General features: G+C 46.9%; 1 protein-coding gene across 1 annotated transcript; it reads left to right on the top strand.

Annotated features, from left to right (window-relative positions):
• The first annotated feature begins 91 nt into the window (after positions 1-91).
• LOC135385798 (solute carrier family 2, facilitated glucose transporter member 8-like) lies at positions 92-13,227 on the top strand. The gene is made up of 4 exons (XM_064615322.1): positions 92-2,816; positions 7,026-7,182; positions 7,285-7,547; positions 10,346-13,227. Exons 3-4 carry the CDS (start codon positions 7,307-7,309, stop codon positions 11,515-11,517), a joined length of 1,413 nt encoding a protein of 470 aa, XP_064471392.1. The 5' UTR covers positions 92-2,816; positions 7,026-7,182; positions 7,285-7,306; the 3' UTR covers positions 11,518-13,227.
• Positions 13,228-15,455: the final 2,228 nt, after the last annotated feature.

The raw sequence follows: 15,455 nt of genomic DNA, 5'->3' as shown, positions 1-15,455 counted from the left end.
GAAACTAGAGGGAAGACCTTGGAGGAGATAGAAATTGCTTTTGGGAAACGCGCTCGGGGGGCTGGATTAAGTGATGAAGCATTTGTTTCAACATAAGCACGGGAAACGTGACAAACGCTCTGTGTGCAGAGCACAGAGCGCCCCGTGTTTTCGACGTTGATTTTTGTGCGAATGCCTGTATATTTAAGCACATGCATATGAGAGGGTAATTAAAGTGACATTCGCAAGTGAATTAGTGCTAACTATGTACAGGGTGCTCATTTTTATCCGTTACAGATTTTTTATTAAAAAAAAGCTATAAGAGCAGAGTAGATGACGCTTATGCAGATAAGTATACGGCTAAGCGGACATCGTCTCGAAGAGAGTATGTAATAAAAGGAGACTAATTACTTAAAATTCATTAATTACCTCTTTATTTAGCGTACCTCGGGCAAAAGCGAAATGGCGGAATGGGAGACAATCCCCGTAGAAAGGCATTACATTGTTAAAAAGTCCTGAAACGTACACGTGCATTGAAATATCCGTTTCTTTCTGCTTTTCTTCTTTTTTTTTCGTTTTTGTTTTCTTTATTGGAGAGTGGTTGTCTGTTTATGGGATCGAGTAGCCGAATTCTTTGTGTCACATGAATTCAATCTCTCCCTTTTACTTTTTTTCGCAACATCAACATCATCCACATCGCCGAATTTTGCCATGCAAATCAGCCGAAACCGATACCGCGACCATCGGGAGCGGAGGGCGGACAGCGCTCGTTCCACGTCAGATGGCCACGTGCTTCGGGGCGATGGAGGTGATTGGAGTAGACGCTGATCTGCTGGCCAGATCAACCGCTTCTCGGTCCAGATAAGCCACCGCCGGCCGTTGTGCTGTGTGGGTGTTTTATCTGGGTTTCCTCAGACGCTTGAATACAAATGTCGGCGCAGTTCTCTGTGAAGTCGGCCCAGGACGCACGATCGGGGGGCGTCGCGGGCCTGCGATATCCTGACGTCGCCCGCCTGAGCGTGGCCGACTACGGCAAGCAGTTCCATACCCACACTAGCCTCAGCGAAGGTAATGCGCTCTCGTGGCGCGTGGTTTTGGTTTCGGCTCATTTGCATAGCGACAGAATGCCTTTCAACGAGGATTGTCTTTCATTCTACCACTTCGCTTTTGCCCAACATTACCTAATTATACGAAATTAATTACGAAATTATATGATTTTAGAGTTAAATAATGAACTTTTGGGAGTCATTTTGTAGTTACATATTCTACTCCAGAGGATGACCGCCTTGCCGTATAACTCAACTACAAAAACCTATACTGTTCTCATAGCATTATATAAAAAGTGTGTACCGGATAGAAATTGAACACGCTGTGCATCACATGTAGGTAAAAGTACGCGCATCATGATTTGCAGAAAGCGCGGATCCAAATAGTAAGATAAGTTTTTTAGTAAGATAGTGGTAGTTTTTGTTTTCTATAATCAAACTCAAACTCAATACGGAGGGAAATGGAGCATGTATGTATGTAGTTGGAAGTTTAGTGGCGCGAGGAGGGAAATGGACCACAGCGCTCCCTGTGTTGAATCCGCGCCTTCTGTAAGTAGTGGCGCAGTACCAACAAGCCCAACTTCCTACCTTGTTGAGAAGATTACAATAGTAAATATTAAGGGTAGTCACCCCCGATGTTAATGCGGATGAGCCTGGCACAGAGTAGGACGAAAAATATCCCTGCAAGAAATCTCATACCGTGCCCCAGTGTGGGGCGGGCCCGGGCACAAACGAGTCAAACCCTTGCGGCCCATCGGGAACTTTGCCGGTCGGTAAGGTCTATGGTCAGCTACTCTTAACCCGGGGCAATGCGGGGGAGGTAAACATTGCTTCCAGCACCGTGTGTCGGAGATTTTAGGCGCGCGGCAAAAGAACCCCAGTGGTCGAATCTATCCGCAGTCCTACGCTGCGGCACGTGCAACATGTCGACCCCCCCCCCCCCCCCCCACTGTCCAGACAAAACTTGCGTGTGACATCACGGCACCGTTATGGCCAATCTCGCCCTGAACTGTGCCAAGGATGCGCTCAAACGTGAAACCCTGTGATCTTTTGGGACGTGCGAGCAACCAATTATTCACCTCATTATTCAGTTCCCCATCGTCTTGAAACGCTGTGCCATGCACCAACGTGCACTTTGAGAGCTCCAAAAAATGTTGCATTACATTACAGTGAGTATCTTTCCGTCATGTGTTTTTCCGTCCGGATCGGAGCGGTATAGGACGGACCACATTATGAATCCGTCTGGCTACGCACGGGCAGAGGCTGAATTCTTCGCAGCCGCGTCGGGTAGGGCTTCGCGACTTCAGGTCGACTGCGGTCCGATGCTTCCAGTACCGCGAAGCGCTCAAGCGCGCACGCGCATAGTTAGCCCGTTGCTGTACCTTGCTGCTTGCGTTGCGGTTCTTGCAGGTAAACAGTGGTCCGCTTCATGGGATTCCAATGTTGTCGAGGTCCTATCTCGTTGGAAACTTCGGCTAGCGTGTTCAAAGTCTGACTGGCGTCCTGATACATGCCTTGCGCACGACACCGCATCAAGAGTGAACAAGAGGAAGCAGTATAAAATACGCTCGCTCGAGTGGACTCTCCCTGTCGAAACATGTTAGAAGAGAGTGACAATTGTAAAGCCTGTCGGCTATATATCCGGCATTTCTTATCGGGCACTGTCGACAGGGTCCATATAACTGGCCGTCATAAACTGATTTTGCAGAAAAACATTCAACACTGACTTTGCCCATGCCAACGGGCATGTAGTGAGTGCCTCACATTCTACCGACTTCATAGCAAACTGAGGTGAGTGTTTCCTTCTGAGTTGGTTACTTTACGTTAGGTTAGATGTAGCAAGAAAAATATGGGGACGTTGGCTTATACAACCAAGGAGCCGGACACTCTAAACCACTTGTATGTGAAAGTAAATATGCATGTTCCATGTATAAGTTTGCATGTGTGTGTTATTACATGTTATGGCTATTCTGAACCGATATAATTGGAAGAGCCAGCGCTAGCCTTAATGAGTTTACGAAGTTAATCTAATTAATTAATAGGAATGTGTGAGCGGATCAAAGTAGGTGGTTGTAATTTGTAAACCAAGGCCCCGAGATTTTCGATAGGAAAAACAGGAACCGCAGCTAGCTCTCATGGAGCACCGTGAGAGATGGAAAAATGCAAAATCTCAGCGCATCACCCATTTCCCCAACGTTACTCCATTCCACTCCTGTGGAGTTCCGTCTTAGATATCCTCCTCTCCGCTGTGTTCAGTTTCTCTCAATATACCCTGCCGCTCCACATAGTGTGATGAATCTCCAATTTGTAATGCACTGAATCCAAAGAACTCTCATTAGCACAAAGAGGACGGTGCACACGCGTTGTGGAAAGCTAGCCTGTGCATTAAAAGGGAGGGAAGATAAGTGAAAAGTCGTAAAAAAGGAAACTTCGGAGACTTGGTTGACTGATTGGTAAAAAAAAAAAAAGATGTTAGTCCCACACTACTCGGGACTGGCTACCCCAGGACGCGTTATTTAGGGTTCATTAGATGTAAAACAAATCAAGGGAAAGAGATGGGGAAAAAGAGAAGAGAAACGATACAAATTCATACACTTTGTGAGGCACACATGCCCGGACGCGAGTGGGAAAACCTGCATCAAGTGCGAAAAACTCAATGCAGGAAAAACAAGCAAACAAAGAGCGTCGCAAAGTGTCGAAGCTAGAGGTCCGTCGAGACGAGGAATTGCGCAAGGGCGTGCATGGCAGGTACGAGCGGATTTCCAGGCCAGCACCAAGAACCTTTTCGGTGGAGTATGGTCGGTTATCCAGGCGGGCCAGCAATGACACAAGGGTACGACGGTGTGCGCTGTACCTCGGTCAGTCTTGGAGTATGTGATCCACGTAGAGTTGCAGTTTTCCATTTCTCATAGCGCACCATGCGAATTCGCTGCGGTTTCCATTTATGCGGCTTAGCGACCTGGAGGCTTTGGTTTACAAGTAGCTAATTAGACCACCGACGTATCTTTTATTGATAGATTAATTTCGTAAACTCAAATAGCCTAACACTGATGGCCTTGCCGTTCAAATTATATTAGATCTGAGCAAGCCATGTCGCAAATAGGTGTACGCAGTGCAATTTTTGAAGGAAAAACTCAAATTGAATTGATGAAAATTTTACCCCGATTCTTGTGACACACCTTGTGTAATTTTGCTTGAAAGCATAAAACAGGTGAGTAAACTAAAATATAAAGCAAGTAAACTAAAATATGTTCATGTGCAGCATGTCATCGTGTCTTTTATATTGTTTATCTACGTTTCCAACCTACAAAGAGTTGTGGCGTCCCACATGAGGCGGCGCTCAAGGTGGCTCGAGGTTTGTGCTTTTCGCGAAGCGATGAAACATGATGCGTCTGTTCTAGTGTGCGTTCATGCAAACCGAAAAACAGTCTGCTCATAGGGCTGGAGTGTCAATATATATAGTGTCGAGTTAGCGCTGCGGCAACGCCAAACAACACCCGTACTTCCCACTGTGTCACCTGTCTAAGGAAATCAAGGCCATTGCTGGAACCCGGATACTGCAACCACTTTTCGGACGCCCGTTTAGTGCAATCAACCGTCTGCGATGGGTGTAGGTATCACGGCAGAAGAATGCACGGGAAATGCGCCCCGGGGCCGACACACACCAATCTGTGTCACTGGCGAGCCCTTGGAGTGGACGCACGTCCTCCGTCACGTCGTGACGCGTGCCCCCGTCACTTCTGACGTGTCATTTACAAAAAGAATGAGCGAGCTTTTTGCGCCCGAAAGAATCACACGGTTGCTGTGTGTGCCATGCATGGGGCTTACCGTCGTATTTTCCCCTTGAAAACATTATGCAGCGATCAGATATTCCACCATGGTCAAAAACAGAACTTTTTTTCGCAGTCTTAGACTGCTTTTAATATACTTTCTGAATATCTTGTTAGTTGTTACTTGTATATCTTGCATCTTAAGGCGGGGTCCCATAGCCTCGATTTCAGCAGCAGCAGCAGAGCAACAGCAGCGGAGCAGCAGAGCTGCAGCGACACGAGCGGTCCCATAGCACTGGGCGAGAGCAGCAGAGCTGCCGAGCTGCAGAAATTCCCTGCTGCTCTCGTATCCGAATTTTTGGTTGCTGTGCTGCCCTGTTGCTCTGCAGCCTGAGCAGCCGGTCTCGAAAGCCAATCAGGAGGCTGGTTGGTATTGTTTTCGTTCGACGGTGTTTAGGGTTAGCAGGGCGGTGAGTGACGGCAGAAGGTTTGTTTCCTTTTGTTCCGTGATTTGATTCTGAAGATCTGGATACGCTTGTGATTGCCAGTAGTTTGGAGCGAGTGTTCAATCATCGGGACTGCGTGAAGTGCGCATTCAGGACATAATTCAGTTCATAAATTCAATAAAGTGTTCGACCGAACCTACGTGATACATATGTTGTGTACCAGTTGTAGCTACATGTTCGCTTGTTTTCTGGAAAGTACTCCAAACCCGTGACCTGATAACATACAAGCAAATTACTTTCACGTTCATGCCGTGTGAAAACCAAACCGAACAAATTTCTTGTGGTCGGTATTCCAAGACCTTGCTAGGCGGTTGTAAATGAAACTGACCCTTGAAAAGGGTTAGATGGAGATAGACAACGTTCAGACAACAAAAAAAGGTTCGACAGAGATAGGTAATGAACCCATTCCTTGTGAAAACAGGCAGAAAGCAGTGAATACTAGCAGAAGCGGCCTTTGTTTTCGTTAGACAATTTTATTTCACTAATAGCAACGTGGGCATTTGACAGTCACCGTAAGTCAAAATATCGAATACTATATTAACGAGGCAATATTTATACGACCAAATCCCGTAGAAGAATCTCCACACAACACAGCAAGGACGGTTCTGCACAGCAGTAGGACGAACCTACGTTGAATGGCATGAAACTGACTACACATCAACGAAGAGTCAATCAGGTAATACGAGGCTCAGACCACCACCACACTCATCTCAAAGTTCACTTATGAGCTCCAAATCCACAATATATCTCTCACACAAACGCCTTTCACGTAGGATTGCGTTCCTAGGTGTGTGCACTAAAAGGCTTAGCCGCTGCGTACGCCTTCGGAATGTGCGAAATGTAAACAATGCCACAGTTGCCAACACGCTTTGTGTTTCCTAAGCCGCTGCCGCCGCTAATTCAAAACGGAGCTATGGGACGCCTCCAGCAGCAGAGCAGCGGCAGCAGAAAGCTGCTCTGCTGCCATGTTGCTGCTGCCGCACCGCTGCTGCTTTGCTGCTGCTGCTCGCATAAAGCTATGGGACCCGGCCCTTACTTTGCCACTATAGACTAAAAAAAGAGTGAGAGGGAGACGTTTATTTCGTTTCGCAAAAAAATCAACCTCGCTCAAAGCAGTTGCAAAACAAGAAGAAAATGCCGCCAGTGAACATTACACGCCTCCACTAATTTTCTAAAGGCCCTTCAAAAGCTTCGTAGTTTCGGATTCAATGAGAGCAGCGGGCGTCACCTTGTACTCTGGCGTCTCTCTCCCAGCAGCAGCACGCCTCTCCTCACGTTGGAGGACGCCCAGCAGCTGTGGCGAGGAGACGAACACGGAAATCAGTCTGGGGAGCAATGTCGCCAGAGGCATTGGCGGATTGGGAACCCAATGACGTCATACTTTTCAAAACTAGAGAGAAAACTGCAGAGGAAAATATCATGGGAGCATGCAGTCCGTCACTCGAGAATTGCAATGACGTAACTTCGACACATAACTCTGAAGGCATAAGATTTAGTCCGTATAGTGGCACTTTGAAATGAGTACATTTAAAAGTGTGTGCTTTGAAGTGAAAATGGTACCCAGCAGTAACGCAAGGGGGAATAAAATAGGAAACTATCGCTGTAGAATGTATTGTATCACGGAAAAAGCGAAAACATATTGCAACTCCGTAATGTTTCGATGAAAACGATAATCACGTTCAGGAGTTATCGCCTCCTCTATTTTCTTCCCTTTTGTCTTTCAGATATTGCTGTCCAAGTTTAGAGAAGCAATTTTACTTGCAACACTCACTTCCTCAGTCTAGGACCATTGAAAGTGTTACGAGAAAGCGTCTCTGCTCCAAACAAGTGGGACACCGCCCTAACACGGGGTTCCTCCGACGCCATTCTCCTGCTCGCATTGTAAGATCACGAATCTCTCTTGATCCGTAGCCGACTACAAAAACGAAACTAGCATAGTGCTTTAGTTCGCACAAGTTGTACTTCATGTTCACAAATTTTTAGGTACCCAACAGCGTCGACGCCGATGGCACCTCCAGGAGACAGAGATGTCTTGTTACACCAGCAAGGAGGTGGTCATTGCAGACGACGGCTCTACGTAGCCGTTGGTGCAGCAGTCCTCAATTCCGTGACTTTTGGCATGTCATTCAGCTATTCTTCACCTGCTCTACCTGACATACGGAAACGGATTCCATTCAGCGATGTTCAGAGTGACTGGTTCGGCAGTTTACACAACATTGGAGCCGTACTCGGTGCACCAGCCGCAGGTATTGTTACGATGATAGTCCTTTCGGTGCTCGGTGGTTAGGATAAGCACAAGCGTTGGATGTCAGCAAGAAAAGCGGGACAATACAGCACCCTCACGTTCCAGTCATGACTACTAATGCGTAGCACACGGAGAAGTTTGTGTACAACTGAACTACGCATAGCTCTAAAATTCCAAAAACAGACTGGCTACAGTGCTAGCTACGAACCTTCGGGTGCAGTGTTGGCGACCGTCTGGACATCATCTGTTCAAAATACCTCGCACGTTCCGCACTGCCATACTGTCGGCCCGTTTCGCGCGCTATACTTCGAAATCTTAGCAGGGAGCCAGAGGAAGTCATGGGCAACTGCTGGGCCAACTGCTGCACATGAACGATCACAAACTCGCGACGCGCGACGCCTTACAGCGGGAGGAGGCAACTGCAAGTCATACAGAACAGACTCTGCTGCTGCTATTAGAAACTATGGGGCACCAACCTGACTGCAGCGTCTTTAGTCACCGTTGCTTCTGTTGTGAGGCCGCCCTCGGTGGCTCAGTGGGTAGCATGTCCGCCTGCCCATCCCAAAATCGCGGTTCCAAAGCCGGTCGAGGACAGTGGCAACTTGGTGGAAGGGTACAAGTTGCTCAGACACGCCGTCTTCCGCGAGGGACGTTACCCGAGCAACAAAGAAAGGTTGAGCCAAGCTTAGCAATAGTTAGGCTGACCTACATGGCTTTGCTTGGTACGTCATCGGCCAACAAGCTTGTTTCTTGATACGGATCTGTACCCTGACCAATGATTTTCCAAGCATTGGCCAGCCTACGTTGTGCCAAACTTGTGCCAAGATACAGACCAAAACATTCCTGCGGCGTCGCTCATTGTCATACTCAATTGTCGCGCGGCGTAAGGTAACGATATATAATTATTTGTTTGTTTTTCTCGTATCTCCCACAACGACAAGTGAGCACGACGTTTCAAAATGCAAAAAAGAAAAAATAGAGAGCTGTTTAAAAGAATAAAAAAAGCTCGTAAGATGCCCGAGATCACAATACGACCAAACGCACAAGGGCATGTGTTAACATGGTTTTATTACCCAGCGTACACCTGGGCCGAGCATACCCGATAGACACATACAAGTAGTAGAGGTAAACACTAACACACATACAGCCGTAACTACGCGACAGATACGTCAGTCCGCGTGCCAGCAAAAACAGATACTATACATAGTTGTCTCGCGAGCTTCCGCAAATTCCAGAGTCCTGTTCGCGTGTGTGTCAGAATGAAGGGTGAGCTGTCTAAGTTTAATTTAGCACGTACTCAAACTACACTGAAATGATGAATTGCTTGTCGTATTAACTCGTCATGAAGGTATATAACGCTTCTGTTTCTTACTACTTCAGTTTTGAGTAATTCCTTTGGTCCATCGAAAGTCGAACTTATGTAGCTCTACACCATTTTACGTTACCCTCTCCCCCAGGCGATATTGGCCTAAGCTTTGGCAAGTGCTTGGCTAACGAGCTCGTTTCTTGATACGGATCTGTACCCTGGCCGACGGCTTTCCAATCCTCGCTCTGCCTATCACTATGCAACGTTGCGCCAACGTTGGATGGCAAAAAGAGTCGTTGGCCAACTGTCATACGACCATTTGCCAACCGTCGGCCATCCGCCATTGCTTGCTTGGGTAAATGTGGTGTGCCGTGTGTCGAGATTTCGGCGAACGTTAAAGAACCCTCAGGTGGACAAAATTAATCCACAGACCCGACCACTGTGGCGTCGCTCATGATAACAGTTGTCTCGCAACGTAAAACCCCGAATTATTATTATTGTTATTCTGTTGTGAGGAAATATGTAGGACAACCCTGATCATAAGAATCGCCACAGCGGCGAATCTTTTTTTTTTTTCTTCATTTCTTTTTTTATGTGCTTTCGAAACTTGAGAGTTGTGTGCTGTCCACCAGGATATCAAGACACTGGAACCACGAAGGACAGCCTACCCGTTTCAATCTGCATTACGCTTCCGAGTTGCAAGCCTAGTCAGTCCATAGTTCAACCATGAGTTCAACGGGTCCAGTCACGAGCAAATGTGCGATCACTAAGCAGGCACACTTACTACGCAGCCACCCAGACCCCTTCGTGCTTGTCTTTGCTTTGTCTTTTTGACATGTGAGGAGTATCAGTGTCTTCGACAGAGCTTCTGTTGGAGCTTTTCAACGTTTCAAGTCTCGGTGTTCTACTGTTATGAATTCAACTCACCAGCTCGCTAGCTTGTTAGCAACTCTTTCAGTAGCAGGAGGTGTATGTTGCCTCCATAGTGTCCACAAAGAATTGTGTGATGTATGACTAATCAGTGAATAAAAGAAGCAACGCTGCGTGGAGTTTACGCTACCAGATTGGTAACTCATATTCCTTATTTGTAAAACCCAGAACATGTCCCCGTACACAACATTCATCAGTTACGTATGATTTCTAGCATGATTTTTGCTCATGAAGTGTTATTCGCAAGTGAAGTAGTTGTAGTTCTCTTGAGCTGCAGTAACAACGCCGCATAGTTAACGCTCGGGCGGTTAACCGACCAACAGCGAGCGATCTAGAATGGCCTATATCAACTTGGACGTGGGGTTTCACTCACAGTTGGTGAAACGGAGCTTTTTGTAGATATCTAATGTCGGTTCAAGTGTTAGTCCCATAGCTGGTGAAATCCGGTCTAAGTTACAGGGTATAGAGAGTTACGGAGCTGGTGAGATCCGGTTGGGTTACAGAGTATATGGAATGTCGATAGGTACCTTCTATAAATACAGTATTTTTGCTCTCCCTGTCAGGACAACTGTTACACGCACTCGGTCGAAAGAACACCGTCCTGCTGTGCACCTTGGGCTACATATCAGGTTACCTCAGCATCCAGGCTCTGCCAGTACCAGAACTCATGTTTGTTGGTCGCCTGCTCTCCGGATTCTCATCCGGTATGACGTCAGTAGCTGTCCCCGTCTTCATCTCCGAAATCAGCCCACCGAGCATCCGAGGGGCACTCAACCAAACATACCCACTTACAGTGGCGACTGGAATACTCCTCAGCTATGTGTTAGGCAAATGGTTAGAGTACACTTGGCTCGCCACAGTATGCATGATTCCCCCAACACTCACTGCAGTAATACTACCTTGGATGGCTGACTCTCCACGCTGGCTTCTACAAGTATCTCGCCACGAAGACGCAAGGAACGCGCTCAATTACTACCGTTACCCCGACAGCGCAGAGGAAGAACTGGTACAAATCTCAAGGACCATAGACTGGTATTCGAAGTCTCCTCTCTCAGAGCTGCGGCAACCGCACATTCTGAAACCTTTCCTGTGCACACTACTCGCAATGTTTCTGCAGCGTTTTTCTGGTGTGGGTATAGTGTTCTTTTATGCTCAAGACATGTTTAAGGATGCCAGTTCAACCATGGACGCTGCTGATAGTGCAATTATTATGGGTACGGTGCAAGTGCTGTCGGTTGCAGCTACGGTTTTCACGGTAGACAAGTGTGGAAGAAGGAAGATGTTGCTCTTAAGCCTAGCCGTTTGTTGTGTTACCCTTAGCCTCTTCGGTGCGTTCTACCACCTCAAGAAGAACGCGAGTGCCGGGTTCGCAGTCGACTACGGTTGGGTACCGTTAGCTTTAATGTGCGTCTTCGTGGTTGGTTACGCATTCGGTGTCGGCTCACTGCCTTGGGTGCTCCTGGCAGAGATGCTACCACTTCGAATTAAGGGTTTCGCAACGGGTGCCGCGGTGTCCTTCAACTTCCTCTGCATCGCGCTTGTCACGGCGAAATACCACGACGCCATTGCCCTGTTGGGACACGACGGCTTGTACTGGTTTTACGCGGTCATCATGGCGGTTGGTTTCGTGCTGATCGGGAAGTTCCTTCCCGAAACAAAAGGCAAGACCCTGGAAGAAATCGAAAGTACGTTTGGAAAGCGTACTCTAGAGATGACCGATGACGGACAGGTTTGACCAACGGCCTCCTCAACTATGACGCGACGTTCATCACGAGCACAAACTGTATCATGTAGTTCAAGAGGTCTGTGAAGTAGTGCAAAACATCGGCTATACGCCACCAACCTTTTACTTCGTGTGGTCGAGTGACCGCAAACGCATGTCACGTGCGGTATCACTCCAGCAAAATCTCGTTCCACCATATCTGCGATACAGTCACTCAGCGTTACGACGCGGATTACATAATGTGGTACAGGTTACAGGAGTTCAAGGTCTTGCATCCACTTTACGACCAAATGCGCATTATGTTCTGCAACTGCGTAGCAAAATGTGTGTGACGTGTACTGGACTATCTGCGTGCGTGCAAGTATACTAGTGCATATTTCGGGGTCTTAGCTCGCGAGACAACTGTGACCATAAGCGACGGGATGGGAGGCAGCAACCACCACTTCTTCTGTGCTTTGGTGTTGTCAATTGAACCTTATTTTTCTTTCGCGTCACAGAAGCACAGCGAAAATTTATTAATGCGTTTGCATTAGGAGTGTCAAAGTGGAAAAAGCTGTATGTATGTGTGGGTGTATGTGCGTGTGTCTGAGATGGTGAAGCCTCTCCGAGACAGAGGTATAAGTGGAGATCTAAAGGGGGATGAGGGATAAATGTAAGTGAAGGCAAATGATGAAATTGAAGTAGTTTAAGGTAATTAAGAGTAAGGAGTAAGAGTAATTAAAGGTAATTAAAACAAGAAAGTTGAATTTAAAGGTAATCTCTTTAAGATATGTAAGTAAGACAAAAATTAATTGAAAGTAAAGATTACCGAAGGTAATCGCAGATTACCTTCGGTAATTAAAGGGTAGTTGAAAGTAATTGAGGCTAATTAAAGGTTAATTAAGTGGACTTACATATACTAATTGAAAAGTGTCGAACCGGAAGTCAGGTCAGACCGGAAGTGGACAACCGGAAGTCGGGTTTAGATCGAAAGTGGATACCTGGAAGTCAAATATAGACCGGAAACGGCGCTTAATGCTAACTTCTGATATCACATTTTTTTTTGCTCTGGACTTCTCTTTGCGTTCAGTTTGGTAGGGGAGCGTGGAGCTAGGTGCATGGGAGAGGAAAACGATCGCTACGTTCGGGAACAATTGAATTATGATAGTGTTTTCGTCTGTTGTGAGTTGCAGCCTCAGAACTGTTACTTTCCGCTATGTTCGGGAACAAAAAGTGTTAGCGTCGTACTGTAGTTCAATTTTGTGAAGTCCACACATCAGTCCGGCAGTACATAATACCTTTGTAAAGCTTATGTGCATGGATTCCCTTCTATCCTATCAATTTTCGCTCTGAATTATGGAATGTTTATTTACGGTTTGCATATCAACCTTGTGGAAATTGTGGCGCACGGCTATGAGGTGCTAAATCTGAAAGAACAAAAGTGACAGCACCTGGACAAAAACCCAGGTACAACATGTGTGCGCAAGTTTGCCGCAGAATGTTGCAAAAATGTCCTTACCCACACTGAACGAGGGCGAGACTGCCGCAGAATACCAGACACTATACCCAGGAGGAGGGCAGGAGCATTTTCCAGGTGCCTTATCGCAAGTGGGCGAAACTAAAGTTATATCATGTACCTACCTATGTATGCACGCCAAGATTTTGGTCTCACACGAAAGCTACACGAGGTCCACATGATAACATAAATAAACAAGTACTGTGCGTCAACTGCTTCACTTCCACCCTTCACATTCTTTAGTTACCGACCCAATATCAAGGCTTTCGAAAACAAAGCAGTCATTGACCACGTTTACATGAATGCGACAGAAGCGCATCGTTTTCGCGTATCGCACCTCCTCGCACCAACCCTCTCCAGCGAATTGGTTGACATGACCTGGCAGGTGGTACGATGCGTTACTGTCGCATCCATGTAACCCAGACTACTGTGGCGACAAGCGATTGTTTCTGAATAGTGCTGATAACTCCACTCCTTTCCAAATAATTGTGAACAGTTATGTGAACCAGCAATACCGGTCGGCAACCGGTAGTGAGAGGAAACGTAAGCAGCTTCCGAAATGGTAGGGGAAAACACGAGATTCTGCAGGAAAGTAATTAGTCATTGAAATAAGTCCCAGTACTGAAGTAGATATATAGTTACAGTTTCTTTCGCAGTAACTAATTACGGAAGCGAAGTTACTTCCCAGGACTTCCAGGGGTAATGACACCAACGATACTATAGACAGGCGAGACAGAAAAGAAGCCAGTATGACTAATAACTCTGGCGTTAGCAAATAAGTAGGGTTCCGGGTTCTCGGATTTATCCGAAAAAACTGCGCATTTTTTGGCTTTCAGTAACGGAGAGCTCAGCAAGGAAAGCCATGCCTTGGTGACTGGTGGACCGGGTTCGTTTCCTTCTGTCTGGAATGTTGCCTCGCATCGCGGGTAAGAAGCACCCGCAACAAGGAAGGATGGCTTTCTTGACCCATACCCACTGTGCAGCAGATATTCACTTAACAATCCGCGAAGGGTACATGTGCTGCTGGTGAACTCCGTCGTTGCCTACATGCAGGTACCTCCACATCGGAGTCAATGAACAGGGTCCCTATTTGCTGGTTCTATGCTAGGCATGAGGGCATCTTGGTGTCATTACGTCAATTCCCAAGGTCTACCTGGAAAACGACCAGCGCCCAGGGTTTTATTTCTCCTTTTTCTGCGCATCATGCTTTCCCACCCTTCTGGTGGACGAGGGAGCACTGATGATGATAAAAAAATCATGGCCGTTCCATTGGTGGATCAGACGGAAACGAGTTAGCATTAAATCTTAAATTTCGGGCGTCATCATTCCTTCATCTGTTATCACACCATATCAGCTCATCCTGGCTACAGTCGTGACGCAGCCCACATACGTGAAGCCAACAACGGCAAGCCGGTTCGTCACCATCACCACCACCACCACCCATTAAAACTTGAAAACCCTTTGGGAACTCCCCTTCACAACGCACACAGCCCTTCAACGACACTTCACAAACGCTACACAACGCTAATGCAAGACAGCATCCGCAGCCAAACGAGCCTTTCGGGCTTCCTCCGATTCAGCTTGGCGGCGCCCTCTCGCAGCCTCAGCCTTCTTTCACCGCCGTTCCTTCGCACAGCTTTCATGGAGCACCCACGCAGACACGTCTGAACCTGTCACCACAGCTGCACTGCCGACGCGCCGGCGCCACGTCGTGCTCTCCACGCGTCCTCTCCTTCCCTCTACACTCACCGCGCATGAGCGCCGCGCTATGGCTAGAGACAGACGCTGACGCGATTCTTTCGTAGCGAGGACTCTAGTGCTAACGCATTAAAAATAGGAGGCTGAAGGTCGGTCCGGTGAACAAGTGATGGGTGGTAGTCATCCAAACGCTGTTTGAGCCGACCACTCATTTGACCATGACTCATGCCGATGACTCATTTTGAGCAAAACTATCGATAGTTTCAGCTACCGATAGTAAGTTGTCGATGGTAGTCTCTTTGGCGTTCTACCTTCATCATGAACCTATACCACAGCTAGCCCAGTTTCTTGTTCTGATATCGATAACAGTTCGATATATCTGTGCAATAATTCTGTATAATATCGATAATAGTTCGAGAAAGACCAAGACTGCTTGCTGCAAAACTGTAGAAGTCAATGCTTCCAGCTGTACTATGAATCTAATGAAACACCTTTATTTAACATGAGTCCTACAGCTGGCTAACCTTTTCAGTGACTTTCATCTTTATTATTCGCAGGAGCCGTATACACCGTAAAACTATCAGTAGATTATACTGTACTTTCGCGGTAACACGACTTTGTTACAATTATGGACACATGTTCTATTTCACTAGTTCCTTCTTAAAAATGCCCACTTTGTAGCCATGTAGATGTATAATATGCCGATATTTCATACTTCACTTCCGGTGATCATATTTCTTTTTTTCCAAGAACACAG

Source organism: Ornithodoros turicata, chromosome 2 (genome assembly GCF_037126465.1).
Source record: "Ornithodoros turicata isolate Travis chromosome 2, ASM3712646v1, whole genome shotgun sequence".
In the NCBI taxonomy this organism is placed as follows: Eukaryota; Metazoa; Arthropoda; class Arachnida; order Ixodida; family Argasidae; genus Ornithodoros; species Ornithodoros turicata.
Note: the sequence above shows the minus strand (reverse complement) of the source record. Positions and strands in the feature narration are given on the sequence as shown.

What these genes read in the sequence shown, in the direction of transcription:
- LOC135385798 (XM_064615322.1), top strand. Translation starts at nt 7,307, where the DNA reads ATGGCACCTCCAGGAGACAGAGATGTCTTGTTACACCAGCAAGGAGGT. An exon ending in ACTCGGTGCACCAGCCGCAG is followed by an intron (nt 7,548 to 10,345) that starts GTATTGTTACGA and finishes TCTCCCTGTCAG; the next exon opens with GACAACTGTTACACGCACTC.